This window comes from Amphiprion ocellaris, chromosome 21 (genome assembly GCF_022539595.1).
Source record: "Amphiprion ocellaris isolate individual 3 ecotype Okinawa chromosome 21, ASM2253959v1, whole genome shotgun sequence".
In the NCBI taxonomy this organism is placed as follows: Eukaryota; Metazoa; Chordata; class Actinopteri; family Pomacentridae; genus Amphiprion; species Amphiprion ocellaris.
The window spans coordinates 470,004-494,038 of NC_072786.1; the positions used below are offsets into that span (position 1 = coordinate 470,004).

At 42.2% G+C, this 24,035-nt stretch overlaps 4 protein-coding genes across 16 annotated transcripts in view; 3 read left to right on the forward strand and 1 right to left on the reverse strand.

Annotated features, from left to right (window-relative positions):
• The window catches only part of kiaa0930, a 26,183-nt gene extending 21,778 nt beyond the window's left edge, over window positions 1–4,405 (forward strand). For both annotated transcript variants that reach the window (XM_035952240.2, XM_055006261.1), the window contains exon 10: window positions 2,526–4,405. In XM_035952240.2, coding sequence (XP_035808133.1) covers window positions 2,526–2,566 — 41 coding nt within the window. In that variant the 3' untranslated portion in view covers window positions 2,567–4,405. The remainder of the gene's footprint in view (window positions 1–2,525) is intronic.
• Window positions 3,266–7,360, forward strand: LOC129347933 (uncharacterized). The gene is made up of 3 exons (XM_055006816.1): window positions 3,266–3,280; window positions 4,396–5,654; window positions 6,269–7,360. The coding sequence occupies exons 1-3, from the start codon at window positions 3,266–3,268 to the stop codon at window positions 6,297–6,299; spliced, it is 1,305 nt and encodes a 434-aa protein (XP_054862791.1). The 3' UTR covers window positions 6,300–7,360.
• nup50 (nucleoporin 50) lies at window positions 6,526–11,564 on the reverse strand. Of its 5 annotated transcripts, none has more exons than XM_023278820.3 (9): window positions 11,407–11,558; window positions 10,591–10,694; window positions 10,430–10,502; window positions 10,269–10,352; window positions 10,009–10,186; window positions 9,099–9,665; window positions 8,566–8,650; window positions 8,326–8,441; window positions 6,526–7,434 (listed from the first exon to the last, which is right to left on the reverse strand). In XM_023278820.3, the coding sequence occupies exons 3-9, from the start codon at window positions 10,496–10,498 to the stop codon at window positions 7,238–7,240; spliced, it is 1,296 nt and encodes a 431-aa protein (XP_023134588.1). In that variant the 5' UTR covers window positions 10,499–10,502; window positions 10,591–10,694; window positions 11,407–11,558; the 3' UTR covers window positions 6,526–7,237. The 5 variants fall into 5 exon arrangements, with proteins under 5 accessions (XP_023134588.1, XP_023134569.1, XP_023134561.1 ...); XM_023278801.3 differs by having other exon boundaries at window positions 10,430–10,507; XM_023278793.3 differs by lacking the exon at window positions 10,591–10,694 and having other exon boundaries at window positions 10,430–10,507; window positions 11,407–11,564.
• A 9,229-nt stretch (window positions 11,565–20,793) lies between these two features.
• The window catches only part of phf21b (PHD finger protein 21B), a 33,753-nt gene continuing 30,511 nt past the window's right edge, over window positions 20,794–24,035 (forward strand). The window contains exon 1 of one of the 8 annotated variants that reach the window (XM_055006269.1): window positions 20,794–21,232. In XM_055006269.1, the coding sequence (XP_054862244.1) occupies window positions 21,179–21,232 (54 nt within the window). In that variant the 5' untranslated portion in view covers window positions 20,794–21,178. Of the gene's footprint in view, window positions 21,233–21,268; window positions 21,582–22,584; window positions 23,724–24,035 lie in introns of those variants that run through there. The other 7 variants (XM_055006264.1, XM_055006263.1, XM_055006262.1 and 4 more) reach the window with 7 other exon arrangements.

Sequence of the window (24,035 nt, forward strand, 5' to 3'; positions counted from 1 at the left end):
CTGTGGGTTAGTTAGCATCTTTAGCTGTGGGTTAGTTAGCATCTTTAGCTGTAGGTTAGTTAACATATTTAGATGTGGGTTAGTTAGCATCTTTAGCTGTAGGTTAGTTAGCATCTTTAGCTGTAGGTTAGTTATATTTAGCTGTAGGTTAGTTAGCATCTTTAGCTATGGGTTAGTTAGCATCTTTGTGTTTTTAGCTGTGGGTTGGTTAGCATCTTTAGCTGAAGGTTAGTTAGCATCTTTGTGTTTTTAGCTGTGGGTTAGTTAGCATTTTTAGCTGTGGGTTAGTTAGCATCTTTGTGTTTTTAGCTGTGGGTTAGTTAGCATCTTTAGCTGTGGGTTAGTTAGCATCTTTGTGTTTTTAGCTGTGGGTTGGTTAGCATCTTTAGCTGAAGGTTAGTTAGCATCTTTGTGTTTTTAGCTGTGGGTTAGTTAGCATCTTTAGCTGTGGGTTAGTTAGCATCTTTAGCTATGGGTTAGTTAGCATCTTTGTGTTTTTAGCTGTGGGTTGGTTAGCATCTTTAGCTGAAGGTTAGTTAGCATCTTTGTGTTTTTAGCTGTGGGTTAGTTAGCATCTTTGTGTTTTTAGCTGTGGGTTAGTTAGCATCTTTGTGTCTTTAGCTGTGAGTTAGTCATGTATGACAACTAGCTACCAGTTTTGCGTCTGTTGTCTCCAGCCAGACATTCGTTTACCTGAGACTTTGGGCTGCAGGTGAAGAAATCAAACACACGATGAGTTCTTTGTGCTAGAAAATGAATAAAACATTAAAACGTTTGTACTTTTTAATTCTGGATTGATGGAATCCATTAAAACTGGTTCCGTCTGGTCTGAGCTGAAATGAAAAGTGGTTCTGTTGATGTTTAAGGTTTGGTTCTGAGGGTGTTTAACTGTTGGTTCTACTGGTGTTTAACTCGTGGTTCTGTTGGTTCTGTTAGGGTTTGATGGTTCTGTTGGTGTTTAACATTTGGTTCTGTTGGTGTTTAACTGTTGGTTCTATTGGTGTTTAACTTTTGGTTCTGTTGGTGTTTAACTCGTGGTTCTGTTGGTGTTTAACTGTTGGTTCTGTTGGTGTTTTAACTTTTTGTTCTGTTGGTGTTAAACTGTTGGTTCTGATGGTTCTGTTGGTGTTTAACTGTTGGTTCTGCTGGTTCTGTTGGTGTTTCACTTTTGGTTCTGTTGGTGTTTAACTGTTGGTTCTGTTGGTTCTACTGGTGTTTAACTGTTGGTTCTGTTGGTGTTTAACTGTTGGTTTTGTTGGTTCTGTTACTGTTTTCTGGTTCTGTTGGTGTTTAACTGTTGGTTCTGTTGGTGTTTGATGGTTTTGTTGGTTCTGTTGGTGTCTGATGGTTCTGTTGGTGTTTAACTCATGGTTCTATTGGTTCTGTTAGTGTTTGCTGGTTCTGTTGGTGTTTAAGTGTTGGCTCTGTTGGTATTTAACTCATGGTTCTGTTGGTTCTACTGAACTGTTGGTGTTTTTTGGTTCTGTTGGTATTTAACTGTTGGTTGTGTTGGTGTTTAACTCATGGCTCTACTGGTTCTGTTGGTGTTTATCTCATGGTTCTGCTCGTTCTGTTGGTGTTTATCTCATGGTTCTGTTGGTGTTTGTTGGTTCTGTTGGTGTTTAACTGTTGGTTCTGTTGGTTCTATTGGTTGTGTTGGTGTTTGTTGGTTATGTTGGTGTTTAACTGTTGGTTCTGTTGGTGTTTATCTCATAGTTCTGCTGGTTCTGTTGGTGTTTATCTCATGGTTCTGCTGGTATTTAACACATGGTTCTGCGAGTTCTGTTGGTGTTAAACTGTTGGTTCTGTTGGTGATTGTTCGTTTTGTTGGTATTTCACTGTTGGCTCTGTTGTTTATCTCATGGTTCTGCTGGTTGTGTTGGTGTTTGTGGGTTCTGTTGGTGTTTGCTGGTTTTGTTGGTGTTTAACTGTTGGTTCTGTTGGTGTTTGTTCGATTTGTTGGTATTTAACTGTTGGTTCTGCTGGTTCTGTCGGTGTTTGTTGATTCTGTTGTTTAACTGTTGGTTCCATTGGTGTTGAACTCATGGTTCTGCTGGTTCTGTTGGTGTTTAACTCATGGTTTTGTCGGTTCTGTTAGTGTTTGCTGGTTCTGTTGGTGTTTGCTGGTTCTGTTGGTGTTTAACTCATGGTTCTATTGGATCTGTTAGTGTTTGCTGGTTCTGTTGGTGTTTATCTCATGGTTCTGCTGGTTCTGTAGGTGTTTGTTGATTCTGTTGGTGTTTAACTGTTGGTTGTGTTGGTGTTTAACTCATGGTTCTGCTGGTTCTGTTGGTGTTTGTTGGTTCTGTTGGCGTTTAACTCATGGTTCTGCTGGTTCTGTTGGTGTTTAACTCATGGTTCTGCTGGTTCTGTTGGTGTTTATCTCATGGTTCTGCTGGTTCTGTTGGTGTTTGTTGGTTCTGTTGGTGTTTAACTGTTGGTTCTGTTGTTGTTTAACTTTTGGTGTTTAACTGTTGGTCCTGTTGGTGTTTAACTGTTGGTTCTGCTGGTTCTGTTGGGTCCAGACATCCTGGAGGTCCGGCAGAAGCCCATCCTGATGACATAGCAGAACGGTTCCTCAGCGCATCACTCCAAGTGCCTCCTCTCCAGGCTGAGGCAGCAGCGGCCCCCGCTGTCCTGCTTCGCCCAGAGACGCTGGCGGAGGCCCGGAAACTAACCAGCCAATCAGGAAGTGCCTCCTCTTCTCCACGGAAACGGGCCAGCGTCAGGATCACATGACCTCAGTGTGAACAGGCATTGGCTGAACTCCGACAGGAAGTAGAGGGAAGTAAAGAATGTGTGTAAATACATGCTGCTTTACCACTGAGACGCCTTGAAGGTTCTGGACTTTATTTCTGACGAACCGAGTCGAGTCGTCTTTAGAACACCCAGTTTATTACTAACGGCCTGTAAAACTGCTGCTTCCTTCAAACACACCATAATCTCACAGTTTTTACTTTGAAAGGGTTCAGATCCTCAGCTCCACTTCCTAAAACTACATTGCAAAGACTTTTACTTTGAAAGGGTTCAGATCCTCAGCTCTACTTCCTAAAACTGCCTCTGAGATAAAAGTTCTGCGACAGGAAGGAAGTGATTCTGAGGGTAAAAATCAGGATTTTAGGAGAGTAAAGACAAATTTTCACAGTAAAAGAGTTCAGCGTCTTTAACTTTATTCTGGCACAAATATTGAGTTTAAAAAGGGAAAAACTGTAAAAGTACAATTTAATCTTTGTAAATGCGTTTGAGATTAAAGTTCTGCGATAGAATGAAGAGATTTAGAGTAAGAATTCAGAATATTAGTGAATAAAACGATATGATGAAACGTTTACGGAAAAACTGAATAAAATCAATCTAAACTAATTTAACCTTCAGACATTTTGGATCAAAGTTAAACACATGAAGAGAATTTAACTGAAAATATAAATGTTCTGAAACTTCCAGTGTTTGGAGGTGAATTAATTCAGATTCTTATTGATTATTGATTAATCTGTAGATGACATTTCTGAAAGGAAGAAAACAAAGTGAGCACAAGTTAAACCTCCAAAACAAACTGCCGACTTTAATGAAACTTCTGTTGTGATTTCTACTGAACCCAGAAACCGATCAACTGATCAATGGGATTACTGATGATTATTGATGAGCTGCTCGATCTTTTAGTTTCACTTTAGTTTAGGGTTCCGACTCCAAACAAACAGAACAAAAAACACAACATCACAGAAACCAGTGATTTCCTCCTGCTTTAGTTCCACCAGAAGATCTAAAGTAGAAGATCTAAAGCAGCCTCAGGTTAGGGTTAGTTTAGTTCTTCTGCTTTAGTTCTTCTGAGACCAGCTGAAGAACCTGAAGCTGCAGAAGATCTAAAGGACAGAACTCTGGTTGGTTCTTGGCGCTCCTGAAGCCTTAAACTTGAACCTGTATGTTCTCCATGTTCTTCTGATCACTTGTCTCACATGTTCCTGTCCACCACAAGGCTTCAGACTGGAAAGACGAACACCAAACATCTTCTAAAAGGATCAATTCAAGATCAGTCAGATCGATTGGAACTGATCAGCTCTGAAGGGTTTGGTGTTTGTGCTTTCAGGCTTCGAGGATTGATTGATTGATTGACGTGGACTCTGTTGTTATTGATCGGATATTATCGGTGATTGATTTGCACTCAGACGAAGCCATCGTAGATCAAATGTTCTTCTGTTGTACTGATCTCCAGCGGACCCTCGGTGTTATTGATGACGTAGTTGATAGATCCTCCAGCTGAATGTAAACACGCTGATCAATACCTGATATGAGATACGCTTTAGACCTTCTGAAGGTTCCACTTTCTGTTTGGTGTCCATTCTTCACCGTGCATGATGTTCTGTTGCTTCTGTACCTCTTTATTTATTGAATACACATTAGCAGAAACATGTGTGGTGTCTCAATCCATCTCCAGATGTTCAGGTTCCTCCACCACATGTTCAGTTTCCTCCTGCAGATCAACCTCCAGATGTTCAGGTTCCTCCTCCAGATGTTCAGGTTCCTCCTCCAGATGTTCAGATTCCTCCTGTAGATCAACCTCCCGATGTTCAGGTTCCTCCTGTAGATCAACCTCCAGATGTTCAGATTCCTCTTCCAGATGTTCAGGTTCCTCCTGCAGATCAACCTCCAGATGTTCAGGTTCCTCCTCCAGATGTTCAGATTCCTCCTCCAGATGTTCAGGTTCCTCCTCCAGATGTTCAGATTCCTCCTGTAGATCAACCTCCCGATGTTCAGGTTCCTCCTGTAGATCAACCTCCAGATGTTCAGGTTCCTCCTCCAGATGTTCAGGTTCCTCCTCCAGATGTTCAGATTCCTCCTGTAGATCAACCTCCAGATGTTCAGATTCCTCCTCCAGATGTTCAGGTTCCTCCTGTAGATCAACCTCCCGATGTTCAGGTTCCTCCTGTAGATCAACCTCCAGATGTTCAGATTCCTCTTCCAGATGTTCAGGTTCCTCCTGCAGATCAACCTCCAGATGTTCAGGTTCCTCCTCCAGATGTTCAGATTCCTCCTCCAGATGTTCAGGTTCCTCCTCCAGATGTTCAGATTCCTCCTGTAGATCAACCTCCCGATGTTCAGGTTCCTCCTGTAGATCAACCTCCAGATGTTCAGGTTCCTCCTCCAGATGTTCAGGTTCCTCCTCCAGATGTTCAGATTCCTCCTGTAGATCAACCTCCAGATGTTCAGATTCCTCCTCCAGATGTTCAGGTTCCTCCTGCAGATCAACCTCCAGATGTTCAGGTTCCTCCTCCAGATGTTCAGATTCCTCCTCCAGATGTTCAGGTTCCTCCTCCAGATGTTCAGGTTCCTCCTCCAGATGTTCAGATTCCTCCTGTAGATCAACCTCCCGATGTTCAGGTTCCTCCTGTAGATCAACCTCCAGATGTTCAGGTTCCTCCTCCAGATGTTCAGGTTCCTCCTCCAGATGTTCAGATTCCTCCTGTAGATCAACCTCCCGATGTTCAGGTTCCTCCTGTAGATCAACCTCCAGATGTTCAGATTCCTCTTCCAGATGTTCAGGTTCCTCCTGCAGATCAACCTCCAGATGTTCAGGTTCCTCCTCCAGATGTTCAGATTCCTCCTCCAGATGTTCAGGTTCCTCCTGCAGATCAACCTCCAGATGTTCAGGAGCTTCTCAGGTAAAACCAGGGTCTCCACAGATAGAGAAATACCAACCAGAAGCTTTATTTAGAATCAGCTGAAGATCAGACGTTGCCATGGTTACCTCAGAATAAACGATGGTTTCTACAGAGAGGACAACCAGGTTCTCCAGTCATTAAGTCCTTCACTGATCTTCTCATCTTCTAGCTTTTAGAACATATACAGTAAAACTGCTTCTTTAAAGACCAACAGCTGCTGATAATCAACGAACATTCTGTTAAAATGTCATTTACTGAAGGTTTATAGGTTCTATTAAGGGTTCTATTAATGGTTTGATTAAGGTTCTATTAAGGTTTTATTCGTGATTTTATTAAGGTTTTATTCATGTTTTATTAAGGATTTACTAATGATTTTATTAACGGTTTTAATAAGGTTTTATTAATGGTTCTATTCAGGTTTTATTGAGGTATATTTGGTGAAAAACATCTTTAAAGGAACCAGAAAACATTCAATTTTTATTTACGAGTCAAACTGATTAATTTCTGATTAACACCTGATAGGAGCACTTCCTGTCTGTGACCAATAGGAGCACAGAGATGGTAACCATGGCGAGAGTCAGTTTGTTTATATCCTGATGGTTCCTGTACAACAGGCTCCGCCCTCCTTCAGCTAACTGCTCCTGATTGGACGAGACCAACAGATTCCACTGCTGCTCAGACATCAGGAGATCCACCTTCATGTTGGAGGGTTAATGAAGAACATCAAGAGATCCTCCTTCATGTTGGGGGAGTTACTGAAGAACATCAGGAGATCCACCTTCATGTTGGAGGACAAACAAACTGAACCTACAAACCAAAGTGACTGAACAGGAAGTGAACGTTTATTCAGCTAAATGATGAGGTGAGCAGCTCAAGTGGTTTGTTTTCTTTAATTCTTTACAAATGTTCTCAGACACATCTGAAGGCCACACAAGGAACACTTGGAAACAGCAGAAGCTCTGCAGGAAACATGAATCCTGCAACAATAAATAATTTCAGATGCACAAACCAGCTTTAATTTGTAAAACCAAATCGACTTTCCCTCCGTTTGAGACTCTGAGCCCCAAAAACCTCAGAGGAGCGTCGAGACGTCGCAGATCCAGATTCACCGAGAAGATACAAGCTGCTGCCGTATAACACGGATTCACAGGAGAACCAGTGGAAATAGTGGAACCAGCTAGAACCAGTTGGAAACAGTGGAACCAGCTAGAACCGTTGGAACCAGTTGGAACCAGCTGGAACCAAGTGGAATCAGTCAGAACCAGTGGAACCAGCTGGAACCAGTTATGACAAACTGGAACCACCTGGAACCAGTTAGAACCACATGATGCCAGTTAGGACAAGCTGGAACTAGTTATAACCAGCTGGAACCAGTTCTAGTGACCAAATACCAGGAGGACTGAAGGACACACAGAGATAGTGAGTTTTACAGTGAGTGTGTTGTACTCTGTTTTTTTTTTTTGTGTGTGTGTGTGTGTGTGTGTGTGTGTGTGTGTGTGTGTGTGTGTATATAAGGGTGTGTTGGTGGTGAACAGTCTATGGATGCAGGTTCTGAAGATGACCACGGTTCTGCTGAGGACGTTCTACTTCTTCTCCTCCAGAGTCTTGTGCAGCTCGTCGGCATCCTCGCTGGTCTTGACCCGGATGAGCAGAGGAACCGGGCTGCTGGGGTTCTTGTCGTCCACCGGAGGGTTTGGAACACAGACCACCATCACGTTGTTCTTCCCCACCCGAGAGCAGGGCATGGAGGAGTGGACCATAATGTTCAGTAGGATGTTACCTGAGGAGACATCCCATAATACTGATGATCAGAAACCAGGTCCAGTGTTCAGACTGAGACACCTGGATGGATTTAAACTGATCTGAAGTCAGTTTTTACCAGAACTCAGATGTTTCTCCTCCTAAATATCATGGTTCTATCGGCTGGACTGATGAAGTTCTGATGAAATTCTGAAAAAGTCCATAAAAAAATGATAAATCTGGACCCACCTCAATGGACTTCAAGGACCTGGAATGTTCTAAGTGAGACTAAACTTAAAGACTGGAAGCAGGAAAGGAGAACGTCCCCTGGAGAAAGTTCTAGAGTAGACCTACCGACAACTGGAGAAAGTTCTAGAGTAGACTCTACTCTAAAACTTTCTCCAGGGGACGTTCTCCTCTATGGACTTCAAGGACCTGGAACTCTGGAGATATTCCCAGGATGAAGGTAGAACTCTGATCATTGATAAAGAACCAGATGTTCTGAGAAGGTTGTGATGGGTTTATGTTTAAGATTCAGAACCTGGGTTCTGTGGTTCAGTTCCAGTGTTTGTCCAGCAGGAGGAGCTCTAGGACCATCTGAAGATGTTTTCTGGATAAACATGATGAAGAGTTCTGGTCCAATCACAGTTAATCAATAAATAAACAATAATAATTAATCAATAAAGCAGCCATGAATGGACCCATGGATGTCACTGATCCAACAAAGACCTGGTTCTGAACTTCAGGTCCATTTACTACACTTCTGTGTGGTTGGTTCTGGTCTAGGTGTGTTCTGGTGTGGTTCTGGTGTGGTTCTGTTGTGGTACTAAGGTTGGTGTCAGCCCGGATGATCATCTGGTTCTGTGTATGGTTCTGGTTCTGTGTGTGGTTCTGATGTGATTGTGGTCATGTTGTGGTTCTGGTGTTGTACCCAGGTTGGTGTCGGCCCGGATGATCATCTGGGTCTTCCCGTCCGTCTGTTTGAGGTGCAGCGTTCCGACTCCTTTCTCCTTGAATTCTGAATCCTTCTTGTAGAACATTTTACACCTGAAGGAGAACCAGAAGAAGTTCAGAACCACACGGTCCAGTTTCATGTCCAGAACATGTAGTCAGAGTTCCTACAGAACCAGCTGATGGTGGAAGGTTCTGGTAGGTTCTGGTAGGGACGTACTTCTTGGAATAAAAGGCATTGTCTTCTTTCACCTCCTTCACTTCAGGCTTCGGAGGTTCTTCAGACTCTTCATCTGGGTTCTCTTCTGAGGACAGGAAGTAGGATTTAATAACGATCTATCAATCAACATTTAATGATCTATCAACCAGTCAGAGGCAGAACATTTAGTCTGATCAACAACCAGCTGGAGTTCCAGGATAAACCACATTTAACTCAATAATACGCTTTATTTAGAATCATAATCAGTTTTCAGAATCTTTTTTTAGATCTTTTCCATCATCTGACTTCATTCCAGAACCAGCAGGAAAAACACAAACGCCTCTATGAAAATAACCTGAAAATAATAACTACTACTACTACTACTACTACTACTACTACTACTACTACTAATAATAATAATAATAATAATAAAAATAATAATAATAATTAATAATAATAAGGTCCCTGACCTGCTAATAATAATAATAATAATAATAATAATAATAATAATAATAATAATAATAATAATAATCATCATAATAACAACTCCTGACCTGTGGTCTGGTCGTCGTCTGGTTTGGATCCACTGAATGAAGCTCCAGAACTGAACAGAGGCATCTGACTGGACCCGGAGGAGAAGGAGAAGCTGGGACCGGACTTGTTCCCTAAAGAACTCAGAACCGAACTGTCTACCTTCTGGCCGAAGTTAAAGGTGACACTGGTCGGAACCGGACTAGAACCGGAGCTCTGGTCCCGGATCGAGTCCTCTGCCGTGGTTTTACTGAAGGAGAACAGAGCGGCCGAGGAGCCGCTGGATGGAGCTGGAGCGTTCTTCTCCTCAGGACCTCCAGAACGTCCTCCAGAACCTCCTTCAGAACCTCCAGACCCGTACTGGCGCTCGATGCTGGACAGGTGGCGCTCGTAGTCCCTGAAGATGGGCTGCAGGTCACACAGAGGGTTGTCGTTGACGTGTTTGGTGATCCAGTCCCTCACTGAGCAGTTCAGCGCCGTCAGCTGCCGGCTGTACTCCCTGTGGGCGGGGCCGGGGGCGGAGCCATTGGTCTGCTTGGTGCCGATGTCACAGGGGGGCGTCATGGAGGACGGACCGTTAAACGTCACACCTGAGAGGGAGAAGGAGCTGTTACACACACTGATATATATATATGTATATATATGTATATATATATATATATACACACACACACACATATGAGAACCATACAGTTCTCCTACATGGATCCTAACTGTTGACTGGTGGCAAACAAACCAATAAAAAACTACTTTGGATTTTAAAATACCAGAATTTTCCTCCAACATCTGAACCAATCAGACTTCAGACACATTTCACTGAATATATATAACCTAACTCCAACCCCACGTGAAGATGTAAACCTTCAGAGCGTCTGGTAATATCCTAACCCTCCAATCCTACATAGAAATGACCTCATGCTGATGTTTCCTCACCAGGTCCAGCAGTAGATGAGAATCCTCCAAAGGAAGCTGAGTTCCCGTTGGTCAGCCCTCCAAGGCCCTTCAGACCTCCACCGTTACCAAAACCAGAGAACGCTGTTGGAGCAGAGACTCCGCCCGCCGAGGCCAAAGAGAAACCTTTAAAACTTTTGAAAGCTCCTCCAGCTTCACTCTGGAACAGACAGAGATGTAAACATCAGACCACGAGGAACACGTCAGAGTTCTCCGAGGTTCAACAGGAAGCTGCTGCTCACCTCTGCTCCAGTGTTTCGGCGCTTCGCCTTCTTTATGGCTCGGTTCTTCAACACGTCTTCACTTGCAACTGAGAAGGTTCCGGCCTGAGGAGACACCAGAAGGTCAGAAGATCAGTTTAACACCAGCAGTCCATCATCTTCAGCTCCTCCTGAGGACTCACCTCCTCTCCTTCCTCCTCCTGGTCCCAGTTCCTGTCTGTCAGCTCCTTATCAGCGATCCTCTTCGCCATCCTGCTGCTCTGAAACACACAGCAGCCAATCAGAAGAGCCTTACCTGCACGCTCACCTATAGCTTCACCTGTACGCTCACCTGTAGCCTCACCTGTACAGCCCATCAGCAAATTGTGGGAAATAATTTCAGACTTTTCCACAGTTTGATATTTTCCAGATCAGAATAAATCAGAGGATCCATGAAGTTCTCCAGGTCTGGATGAAGACCAGAATAAATGCAGTGATTTAAATCAGACTCTGGTTCTCCTGAACAACAACAACAATAATAATAATGATCTTGTGTGATGGGAATGTTTGACATTTATTACGATCTGTTATTGTTCAGATTAAACTGTTCATTTTTGGTCCAGAGTTCAACGTCAGCAGATTTTAATATTAATAATTAGAACCGTTCACAGACGGAACCAGAGGAGAATCTCAGCCTTTAAATCAGCAGCACAGAGTTCTGAATGGATCCAAACACAAACTGATCCAGGTTTACATTTCTACTGAAGATTATTCTTAGTTTTCTGCAGATTCTCCTCAGTCAGCTGTTACCAGGTCATTTCCTGGTTTAAATCACCTGGTTAAAGTCCAGGTGAACTAGTCCAGGTGAGCTCAGGTAGAAGGTTCGTCACCGAGCTGCTCTTTCCGGGTTCCAGATCCTCCAATCAGAGCTAACCTGGCTAACTAGCGGACTCCTACCTGCAGACAGGTAACTGCTCTTAATGCGGGGTTCCAGCCTCCATCTCCAGGCTGCTAGCCGGTGAGCTAACGGCAGGTTAACGGCTGTACCGGGCCCGTTAGCCGCTAGCAGCTAACGGCGGGTTAACGGCTGTACCGGGCCCGTTAGCCGCTAGCAGCTAACGTCCTGTTAGCATCAGTTCCTCTCAGTCACTTCTAATAAAAATAAACTTTAAAGACAAACCTTCTCCGGTAAATAAATTCCAACTTCGGCCTCAGTCGAAGCGTGTCACTGCTGCCAGTAGATGTGCTCGGTGCCGTCTCTGTCCTCCGCGGTTTGAACCAGGTCCTCACGCCGCCATTTTACACTCATATATTCGCATGGGTTCGCGCCCCCATCTCCTCGGACATGCGCAGTAGAGAGAGCGGTCTTACTGTGGGAGTTGTAGTTTTTACCAACTAACCCCTATTTGTTTATTCATTTATTTATTTATAAATTATAACTTAATCTCACACTGATACATTTACATACATTGATAAAACCGCAAATATTTTTATATATTTTATATTTATATCTAAAGCAGAATTACTACTAAAAATACTACAAGAAAAAATTACTCTATATACACATAATTATATATGTATGATATTTATAAATTATATATATATCCATAATATAATAGTTATTCTTCTGTCATTATACATTGCAAACACATATATTATTAATTAACCTAATTTATTTTTATAATGCAGTAATATAATTAATATTATATTTAATATAATATATAAATATATAATTAATATTTTATATATATATATCCTAAGTTTTTATAACAATAATTGTTATAGTAATAATAATAAAAATTCTAATACAAACAAAACAATATATCATATAATTGTATATGTACATTATATATACATTATATAAATAATAAGCTATAACTTGTATTTCAGTTAAATTCATGTACATTTATTATTTATGATATTCCCTTTGTGTCCGTGATGTTTACATGAGATTCAGCTTTAAAAAGGTAAAACAAGCTCAAAGTTTGGAAACAGCACAAACAGTGACAATAGAAGAAAGTTAAGAAAACAAACCGTGGTTACGAGTTAAACCAACTGATTTAACCAGAACGCTTTTCCTTCAGCTTAACGGTGAATCTGGGATTTGATGATCCATTTCTCAGCGGAGCAGTGGATCTTTACAGTGGAGGACTGGAGGTAAATGGGACCTTACAGTGGAGGACTGGGGGTAAATGGGACCTTACAGTGGAGGACTGGGGGTAAATGGGACCTTACAGTGGAGGACTGGGGGTAAATGGGACCTTACAGTGGAGGACTGGGGGTAAATGGGACCTTACAGTGGAGGACTGGGGGTAAATGGGACCTTACAGTGGAGGACTGGAGGTAAATGGGACCTTACAGTGGAGGACTGGGGGTAAATGGGACCTTACAGTGGAGGACTGGGGGTAAATGGGACCTTACAGTGGAGGACTGGGGGTAAATGGGACCTTACAGTGGAGGACTGGGGGTAAATGGGACCTTACAGTGGAGGACTGGGGGTAAATGGGACCTTACAGTGGAGGACTGGGGGTAAATGGGACCTTACAGTGGAGGACTGGGGGTAAATGGGACCTTACAGTGGAGGACTGGGGGTAAATGGGACCTTACAGTGGAGGACTGGGGGTAAATGGGGCAGCGCGGGGCAGCAGATGGCTCATCTCCAGCTTCAGCTCTGCCAAACAGGAACAGGTGCTGCAGGGGAAGAAGCCGAGGCCTGGCGGCAGCAGGAGACCCTAACCAGCTGGCAGCAGAACATGGAAGGACTTGGCAGTAGAAAAAAGAGGAACGTGTATAATGTGGAAGGAGCAGGCTGACGGAGGTCGGCCGCCTTAAAGCCTTTTACAGGAAAACACTGGAGAGCAGCTGCTTCCAATCCAACCCACTGTTCACTTCCTGCTTCAGTTCAGCTTCTGGGGTTCAAGTTAAACACTGCAATACAAAAAGAGTCCATATATTTATAGAAAATATGCTGACAACATCAGCGGGAGTGAAGGAAACATTAAGAGGTTCTCTGCTGTGGTTAGCTTAGCTTAGCATAAAGAAGCTGCTAGCCTGCTGTTAGCATCTGTGCAGCTCCACACCGACATGGTTTCATTATTACCGCCTCCTTAATTCAGCTGCTCAGTGAATGAAATCAGAATAATGGGAGCGTTTGTCAGCAGATCTGAGAGCAGCTGAGTGTTTGATCCCTGCCGCTTCCTCCAGCACGTCCTGCTGAGAATTACTGGTCCTGGATCAGCAGGAACCCAGAGAGAATCACAGCCTCCCCAGAGAGTCGATCAGTTATTGATCAGCAGCCGTGAAGAGATGTTCAACAGCAGAGTTGAGCTGAGAAGATGCAGCAACAACAGACACAACAACACAACACACAAAAACACAGCACACAACAACACAACAGATGCTTCTACAATCACACAAACACACATTGGATAACAGTACATGGACCCTACTGTGGACCCTGACATCCCTATCATATATTTATTTACATCCATCTGTTCATTCATTCACTCATCAGATATTGATTCACTCACTTTGACTTTAAATTACTCTTCCATATATGTGTTGTTGTATTAATTATCTATTTGATCATTTATTAAGTCATTTATTGACTTGTTTGGTTGCATATTGATTGATTGATTGATTGATTGATTGATTGATTGATTGATTGATTGATTGATAGTAAACATTGTGTTTTCTGGATGGACTCTGGCTGCAGGTCTGTCCTGATGAACTGTGGCTGTAATTAATGGAATCAGATTAAACCATTGCTGGTCTTTATTTCATGGATGTTTCTAATCAGACCTCCGTGTCCATTAGACTCCAGCTAACGAAGCCTTAATGAGGCTGAATTAATTGACTGCTGTGAACGGTAACTAGAACAGTGACAGATTAAAAGGAAGCAGAACCAGTGCTTCCTAACGATCCTACGAACCGTCTCCATCCTCAGATAGTTTAATACTCCTGCATGTCTTTAAGGTGGATTTCTGTCCAGACAGAAAACACCTGAAGGTCTTCTAGTGAAGGAGGAATATCATAACTTTACTTTTGAAATAGTTTTTATTCCTCATTAAAACTTCTGTAAGTTTATCAAACAAAAAAATCAGCAAAGTTTAATTTACTGTAAGAAACTTTGATTTTTCACTTTTATAATCATTCACTGGTTCATAAAACACTGATCTGTAGAAGCTGATCTTTAGAAGCTAATCTGACGTCAGCTGATCAGCAGCAGTTTGTAGATATGAAGTGAAGGTTTGTTTCTCTGATGTTTGGATCCTTCCTGCTGCTGATCTCTGGCCCTCCGGAAACATCTTCTGATTACTACCAGGCTGGCTTAACTGACTTCAGAACGGTCAGACTGAGACGACTGAATGCTGCTGATTAATGATTTATCCCTAATGAAGCTCAGAGTCGGAGCTGCTGATTGGACAGCTGATTTACTGCCTCGTTTAAACCATCAACAGAATCAAACTGTTTGAAGTGTCAGTCTGCACGTGTTCAGAGGTCAGTCTTTGTTAATTAATGGAGGAGAAGGATCTACAGAGTTCCTTAAACATCACACCACAGTTTAAAACCAACATCTCTTGTCTTTTCATCGTCGGTGTTGGACTCAGAGTTCCAGCTGTGGTCCAGAACCTTCTGAACCCTGAAACCACCAGGAATACCTGAAAGGTTTGATTATCAGCTTTCCACCGGTCCTTAAACTACCCACCTGCCCTGCAGCAGTAATCCAGAAGTTTTCTGAATTCACAAACTGTTGTGATGCATCTTTCTGTCAGAAAAATGCACCAAATCTGAGATTAAAATTCAGACTTTTTATTAAAATCACTTTATTCTACATGGCTCATTCAAAAAATCTCCAGAAATAAACTGTTTGGTCTAATTACATCCAGCAGAACCAGAACCTCCTCCTGGTTCTGGTTCTCCAGGACCAGCTGAGACCAAAACATCCAGAGAGTTACAGGTTGAACTGCAGCCAGTGTTTCCTCAGAGAGACTGAAATAAACACAACAGAAACAGAACAGAGGAGCAGGTAGTTGGAGATCCATCCAGCATGGAGGAACATCTACAGATGATGAGCAGAGTAGAGAGGAAACATCTGGAGAGGTTTATTGTTTCTGGTGAATCAAACTTCTCTGGTTGTCTCTTTGTGGTTGTTTTGTGTCTGTTTTTTGTCTCGGTGGTTGTTTTATGTCTCTTTGTGGTAATATTGTATCTCTTTGTGGTTGTCTGTTCTTTGTTTTCGTCGTAGTTCTTTGTGTGTCTTTGTAGACATGCATGACGTGCAATGTGTGTGTGTATAATGTGTGTATTGTATTATGAGTGTTGTGTGTATTGTGTGTGTATTGTGTTGTGTGTGTGTGGATAATGTGTGTATTGTGTTGTGTGTGTGTGGATAATGTGTGTATTGTGTGTATAATGTGTGTATTGTGTTGTGTGTGTGTGGATAATGTGTGTATTGTGTGTATTATGAGTGTTGTGTGTGTATAATGTGTGTATTGTATGTATTATGAGTGTTGTGTGTATTGTGTGTATTGTGTTGTGTGTGGATAATGTGTGTATTGCGTGTATTATGAGTGTTGTGTGTATTGTGTTGCGTTGTGTGTGGATAATGTGTGTATTGTGTGTATTGTGTGTGTATTGTGTTGCGTTGTGTGTGGATAATGTGTGTATTGTGTGTATCGTGTGTGTATTGTGTTGCGTTGTGTGTGGATAATGTGTGTATTGTGTGTACTAGCACACCCCCAGCAGCTCCCCGGGCCTCTCCACTCTCTCAGGCCGCACAGGGTTACCGGCGGCGGGTTACAGAAGGAGACTTTCCTGCTGAGCCGTGTAATAAGGAGCGGTGGGGGAGGGTCGGAGAGGGGGGAAGCGCTGCTAACCGTAACTTTACCGGAGCTTGGTACCGGTAGTAAAGCGGGTACAGTGAGCCGCCGTCCCCGGTGCTGCTCTCCGCTCCGCCGATACCGTTAGCTTCACGGCTAACTTACCGTCGAACTCCCTGCCGCCATTTTGTGTGTGTTTGAAGGCTGGAAGTTGTGAAGTGTTAAATTCACTAACTGCCATTTCAGCTTTTCATCAACTCTCACCGCTGCAGACCCGCCCTCCCGCTGCCTCCACCACCGTCACTGGCTCTCACTCCTGGCACTCTGCGATTACAACTCCTCATTGGCTCACCTTTCCCGCCCCATCGCCTCTTGCGAACAGGTTCGACCAATCACGACTCGTATTTTGTCCAGTGGGCGGGCTCAGCAGCAGAGATGGAAGTGGAGGTCAGACAGAAAAATGGAGAAACAGAAAACCTGAGGAACAGAGTCTGATTTATGGAGAAATAGTCTGATTTACGGAGAAATGGTCTGATTTATGGAACAAACTGTCTCGTTTTACCTGTCAGTGTTTAAAAGCAGCAGATCTGAGGATGTTTTTTTATGTTTTTTTTTTTTAGCTCCATTTGTGCTGTTTTCTGTCTGAGAAGCTGCTGTAGAGTGAAACAGGAACAGTCCTCCATGTTAAAAGGTTTTACTTTCGTACAGTTCTACGTTAAAATCACTTTCTGAGGAATAAACCAGTCTGAGACCAATCTAAATGAAACTTTGTCCAGAGGAGTTTTTAGGATTTAATCAGACTTTCTGTTCAGGTAACATCGCAGGAGAAATATATGCTTTTATTAATGTTACTTAGCTTTAATTTTAGTCACTGAACCTTTAAATATTCCAGCAGAAGAGATCCAAGAGTAAAACTTCATCCAGTCATTCATCTGCACTGTAAAAAACTACTGTAATACAGGACTTTAAGAAGGTTCCTTGAAGACGTTTCACTTCTCATCCAAGAGGCTTCTTCATTTCTGGTGGTGGTTGATGTTGCCTCAGTTTTTAACATCTGTGAGGTGTGGTCTGAAGAAGCCTCTTGGATGAGAGGTGAAACGTCTTCAAGGAACCTTCTTAAAGTCCAGTTGGATTGATTTAAACAACTTTGGAAAACCATGAACTGGATGAATGAGAAACTACACAGACATGCTGTAATACAATGAAAAACAGAATAATCTCCTCATAAAATACAGTCATTTTACAAAATTAACATAAATGTTGGCTTGAATTTTACATCAGATCCTGTGTTTTTGGCTTTTTAATGTTTAAAGTTTCGTGTCTCTGGTCGTTTTGTACATTTAGTTGTTTTGTGCCTTTCAGTGTCGTGTTGTTTTGGGTCATTTATTATTATTTATTGTTGTTTCACATTCATAAATACCATTTATCCTGAAAGTTCTCCTTATAAAATCACCTGTCCAGATCAACCACTGGCCGTAAATCCTCAGGTGCTTTTATATTGTGTTTAATTGAATTATTTGTGTTGTCTGAGAAACCAAACTCATTCACATTAGACTTTACTTCTGAAATATTTCTAATAATAAGGATGGATAATATGTAAAGAAATGAATTTATTCTGTTTTCCATGCAGGTGCAGCGAGTCCAGGCAGTAAATGAATCAGAGGATCAGTAAGTTAAACTAATTATATGATTAACTTAGATTAAAAAGTGGATTTAGGTGATGAGACCAGAGTAACATCCTGATCTCATGTTTAATCTGTTTTATTCCATGATCTAATTGTTTAACAGTCAGTTTATTCATGCAGCATTAATGTCCACATGAAGGTTCACAACCACAAAGAGACACAAAATGACCACAAAACGACCTCAACAATATACAAAACAACCACAAAAATATACAAAACAACCACAAAGAGACACAAAACAACCACAAAAATGCAACAAACAACCACAACACTCAAAACAACCACACAGAAACACAAAAGCACCACAAACAGACACAAAATGACCACAAAGAGACACAAAACAACCACAAAACGACCTCGAAAATACACATAACAACCACAAAGAAACACAAAGCAAACACAAAGAAACACAAAACAACCACAAAAATATACAAAACAACCACAAATAAACACAAAACAACCACAAAAAAATACAAAACAACCACAAAGAGACACAAAACGACCACAAAGAGACACAAAACAACCACAAAGAAACACAAAACAGCCACAAAGAGGCACAAAACCACCGCAAAAAGACAGAAAAACGACCACAGAAGACACAAAACAACCACAAAGAGACACAAAAACACACAAAACAACCACAAAAATGTACCAAACAACCACAATAACACATAAAACAACCACAAAGAGACTCAAAAGAACCGCAAACAGACACAAAAGACACAAAACAACCACAAAGAAACACAAAAGCACCACAAACAGACACAAAATGACCACAAAGAGACACAAAAAGACACACAAAACAACCACAAAGACACACAAAACAGCCACAAAGGAACACAAAGTGTTCACTGTCAAACTGACATAAAAACATGATGTTTACTGGACATAAACGATGAGTTTGACATTATATCTACATTAGTGATTTATTTAAAGTGTTTAATTGAAATATACAAAAAGATGCTTCAGCAACAGAAAACTAAGAACAAACCACCAACAGAAACAGCATTAAGAAGCAGAAATCAGCACGCAGACATCAGGAAACTGCTCTATGTTGTTGGAACAGCTCTTTTCTGGACGTATTTCCAGTAAATCTGTTGTTCTTTAACCACATAGTGTTTCCAGTTTCCATCTTATTTCCTCTGCAGCGGTCCGAGGCTGTTCCGATGTTTTATTAAACCACTCCTTAATACTCTAAATGTAAATGTACTGGACTGTGACTAACAGTTTGTCCCCAGAGAGGCTTAACTTTGCAGACCAGGACACTTTTCATTTTAATCTCATATTCCAGGACTTTTCTCCAGGAAGCAGAGAAATAATGCAGAAATACAGAGTGGAGCTGCTTCTGTTTGAATCTTTAATGACTCTTTGGGTCATAACAACAACAACAACAACAACAACAACAACAACAACAACAACAACAACAACAACAACAACAACAACAACAACAACAATAATAATAATAATAATAATGGGAGGTATTTCACATTCTTGATTAGATCTTCCTTTAGATTTTAACCCTCGTGTCATCCGGCGTGTCAAACTGATCCCTTTTAAAGTTGGAAAACATGGGAAGAAAAATTTCACAGTGAAACTTCTGATATCCACATTTTCGGGAAATTTTCGAACATTTTTTGGTGGAAATAAAATGTTTCTTAAGAACATTCACAAAAAATCAATTGTTGATTTTTATGTGAATGTTCTTAAAGAAAATATTAGAAGTTTTACTGACATATATGGAATCACTTTAGATATTTTTAGGATTTTTTTTGGAAGATTTTTACTCATTTTTTGAAAATATTTACAAGAATTTTCTTGCCAAATTTGGGGGATTTAAAAAAAAAAAAAAACTTTTAAGGAATTATTGGAACTTTCTTCCTGAAGGTTTTGCAAATTTTCAGTAATCTGGAGATTTTTTTTTGCAGAATTTTTGGATTTTTTTCAGACAAGGAGACAATATTTTTTAGTGCTCATAAATGAAGACAACAGGAGGGTTAATAGTCGACTGAACTCAGGAAAGGTTTTGTGTTTGTGTTTTACTTTTGTTACTCAATAACTGGAATTTCACTAAATAGTTCTTTTCACTTACAGGTAATTTAGCACCAATGTTCCCTAAAACACAAATAAAGTCACTATGAGATGAAGCTTCTAAGTTATTTTGGATTTACAGTCAGATGAGGATCCCATACTTTTATGTAACTTAATATTATTTGGACTAAAGCGAAAAACATAAAGGACAAATAAGATAAAACTGAATGTGCTGTTGTGACTTTTAACGCTGAATTAGTCTGTGTTTCCTAAAGGCCATCAGAGTTTTATTTGGATTATAAATAGTTATAAGACAGAAAATGACCGGTTAAAGTGAAGACATGATGAGGATGTGAGTTTGTTTATTACAGATGTAGGATTCAGATGTCTTTGATTAGAGCTGAGCGACATGGAAAATAAATCAGACTGTGATCTTAGTGGAAATGATCATTCTAAATTCATTTTCCAGTGAAAAGTCCATTGTTTTGTTTTCTGTTCTTTTTGTGCTTTGTGTTGTTTTCTGTTTGTATGAAGTGTGTTGGACAGATAAAGTCTGACTGATGGATTTATCATAAATATCAGCTCATGTCATGTTTTCATTTTCATGTTTTGTGGGTTTTTTTTCTTGGTTCTATTGATAATATTTAGATTAACTGCTCAGTCGAAGTTTTACTATTGAGGTTATATTGGATAATGGGATGAGATATTCGCTGTTGACTTACACTTTAGCTGTAGAAAAACGACATTGGATGAATATTTCAGTGTATTTAGACTTCTGTCATTGCCTTGTCTTTGTGTAGTTAGTTGTGAGTTTTGGATAATCAGATGAGAGAATCAGGGTTAATGTGGACTTCGGCTGCACATAAACTGTGTGTTTAATATTCTACTTTTATCAGACCTCTGTAGTCCCTCTGTAGTTGGGTAGTTGGAGTTTTTTGTCAGAAAATGTGTAAAAGCAAGACTGAGCAGATGCGGGCTGGAGCTGCCCTGCTCTCTGCGCATGCTCAGTGTGCTCTCTGAGCTCCATCCGGGAACTTCAGAATTACCATTGACAGCCGAAGCGCAACTTTTCCCCAGGCAAAGTGAAATCAAGCCGCGGAGTCGGACAAAATATAGTCCCCGTTTTTCAACTTAAAATTACCGAAAGAAAAGCGAACCCGCCCCCCGGTAGGACCCGACGACACTCGACCGAACCCCGGAGAGGACCCGTGCCGGGCCCGAGCTCCGTCCGCCCGGTTTGGAGCACTTTTGGAGACGGGCGGAAAGTGTGTGATGAGTCCTGGTCTGTAAAAGAAGCGAGAACTTGCTGCTCAGTCGGAGTCTTTCAATTGTTATTGTCGCTTTAAAAAAGCTTTAATTCACTTAAAGTTCGGCTCCGCGGCGCTCAAAGTGCCAGAAAAGTGTTTCCTCGGAGACCATGGAAGTCCAGGGCCTGCAAGAGGCGCTCCAAGTGGAGATCCAATGTCATCAGGTAAGTGAAACATCGTGTTGTTGGAGAGAGTGAGCCGGAGGAGAGGAGGCAGCTGACGGGGAACTAAGCGACGTGTCCCCGCTACCGTCCTCCGGCCGTCTCCTCCGGGGCTCATTATCTGACATTTAGCGGCACTTTGAGCATCTTGTCGCGGCTCTTTGGCTCTTTGTCGCGGCAGGAATCGGACGATAATGCGGCGCTGCTGCTGTGAGTCGATCCGGACGCGACCTGAATATTTATGAGCAGCTGCGATCATCACCGCTTTGTTTCCTCCCGGAAAACTTGAGACTTTTCTGGATCCCGATTCTCCTCCAGCCGACTAGTTGCACCGATGAAGCAGGAGCCGCAGGTAAAGCTCCGGGGTTCTCCGGCGGACTGTGGACAAACTTTAGCGGGGTTAATGTGCCTGTTAGCCGGCTGCTCTTTATTTCTCAGCTCCGTCATATTGCTGAAGTTTCTCGGTGTCACAAAGCAGCAGCAGCCCGTCCTCCCGGAGCTCCGTCCGGCCGGGCTCCGGGAGGACTGAGCTCCAGGAGGAGGGCCCCCTCGGGGCTGCTGTGGCCGCTGAGGAGGCTCCTCTCCGGGCTGGAGGCTGCGAGCTCCGCCGCCCAGCTGCTGCTCTAAAGTTGTGTAATGTTGAAAAATGTTAGCGTCCATTTTGAGCAGGTCGACATGTTTCGGTGGGGTCGTAAAGCAGCTAAATGCCGCCAACCAGCCGCTGCCGGAGCCTGCTTGCCGGTTAAAGAAGCTCAACTAGTCGTTTATTGAGTCCTCGGTTTGTTTTTTGTCTCTTTTTTAGCAGCTTTTCTTACTTTATCTTCTGCTGCTGTTATTTCTGAGGGTCACGTGACCGCAGCGTCGCCGCTCATTGGCTGCTCTCCGCTCTCTTACTACCAGCTCCGCCGTCCTGCGTTAACTTTGAGGCGGCCTGATGCTGCGCTGAGAGCCGCTGGAGGCTGCGGGCTGCCGGCCGGAGGCTGCTTCAGCACCGCGGTCAGCTCCTCATATCCCGGCGGAGCGGAGGGGCGGAGGGTCTGAGGGAGCTGCTCGGTGGGGTTAATGTGGACAGTCGGAGGCCTGATCGATTAATTTCTGGAGGAATGCAGCAACTGATCAGATGTTGTGTTTCAGGTTGTAGTGGAAGCTTCCATTTTAGAGCAGGGGGAGGCTGGTTAGTATGGAGGGGAAGTCTGCAGAGTTGGATGCAGGAGGAGGTGATGGAGGAGGAGGGAGGAGGTGATGGGGGAGGGGAGGTCCATTCATGCTAACATTTCCATTTTGATTGCTTTGATGCTGTTTTTGGTTGGAGGGGTGGGGGGGGAGGGGAGCAGCAGCCATGTTTAATCACATCCTCAGTGTTCAGTCTGACCTTTACTGCAATTATACTCACTAATACTGCAGTTACACTCAATAATACTGCAATTATGCTCTAATACTCCAGTTATACTCAATAATACTGCAGTTACACTCAATAATACTGCAATTATACTCACTAATACTGGAGTTTTACTTAATAATACTGCAATTATACTCTAATACTCCAGTTATACTCACTAATACTGCAGTTCTCTAACTCTAATCAGACTGACTGTATTTCAGAGAATCCTGGATTTCAGGGTTTGAGGCCTGAGGATCTGAATGATGGCAGATTAAAAAGCAGATGAACTGCCTGAACTGAAACACATTCTGCTGTTTTTACTTCTGTCTATGGAGTCTTTTTAAAAAAATTTTACTGCAATGTAAAGTCAGGAAACAGCAGAAAGTAAAACCAGTGGGACAGTGTAGTTGGAGTTCAGGTGTTTTTTACCTGCATCTGTCTGTAGAAACGAGAACCTTAGAATCCTGAGAGTCACTCCTCCAGTCCTCCAACTTTAACCTCAACTAGTTTCTGTTCATCCACATCTTTGTGCTGCTGATTTAAATCAAAAACAGAACTGGTTTTTATTAAACTTCCTCCTGCTGGACCTGAGAAATAATGTTTGGGTTCAACAGAATAAATGGACAGTTGTTTCCTTTATGGCTTTAATGAACAGAAGCACAAACACAACTTTTGCATTTAATTACCCCAACAATGATGCATTTCCAGCTCATTTTTCATGTTATTACTAAGGATTTATGAACTTAAATAGCAAAATATAAATACAACTCCTTGTGGTTGTTTTGTGTCTGTTTGTTGTTGTTTTGTGTCATTTTGAAGGAAATCTGTCTTCTTGGTTTGTGTGTTCAGAGATTAAAGCGTTTTTCAGACGGAACTCAGTAAATAATCAGACTTCCTTCTACCTCCATCTGCTCCTCATCCTCCCATTCCTTGGTTTATTTTTCCTTCGGTATTCTGAGAGCTGATGGAGTCAGCTGGATGGCGATCACTAACTGCTCCGTCCGATGCTCACCTGGCCGGGGAGCCGTGGTGCATGCTGGGAAGCACCTGAGTCCCATCAGCAGAAAGTGAAGCAGTGGATTCACAGACATGAAGCCTCCTGAGATCCCTGGGGTAAAGTCCTGCTTCTGAACCAGTCCCAGGGTTAGACACTCCATTAAACATTCAGCTGATCCTCACTGATGGAGGAAAACAACGAATTCATCAAACAGAGGAGCAGGAAACCTTTGAAACAAACAGCTAGTTCATTATTTAGCTGTCCGAGTTCTTTTCCATTCCTCCCTCTGGAGCTGGATGGTTGGGTTCTCCATGAACAGAATGACACCTGTAGGTTAGCTCTACCTGCTGAACAACTGCAGAGGATTAAAATGGTGGACGTAGATGTTGGTGATTGCTTAAAATACTTCCTGAGCAGCCGTTTGTTTA

Excerpts from the sequence above, each read along its gene's own strand:
- LOC129347933 (XM_055006816.1), top strand. Across the intron at positions 5,655-6,268 it reads GATGTTCAGGAGCTTCTCAG|GCTCCGCCCTCCTTCAGCTA; the intron begins GTAAAACCAGGG and ends CCTGTACAACAG.
- nup50 (XM_023278793.3), bottom strand. The coding sequence starts at position 10,498 with ATGGCGAAGAGGATCGCTGATAAGGAGCTGACAGACAGGAACTGGGAC. Across the intron at positions 9,666-10,008 it reads CTCATCTACTGCTGGACCTG|GTGTGACGTTTAACGGTCCG; the intron begins GTGAGGAAACAT and ends TCTCCCTCTCAG. Across the intron at positions 7,435-8,325 it reads CCGGGCCGACACCAACCTGG|GTAACATCCTACTGAACATT; the intron begins GTACAACACCAG and ends ATGTCTCCTCAG.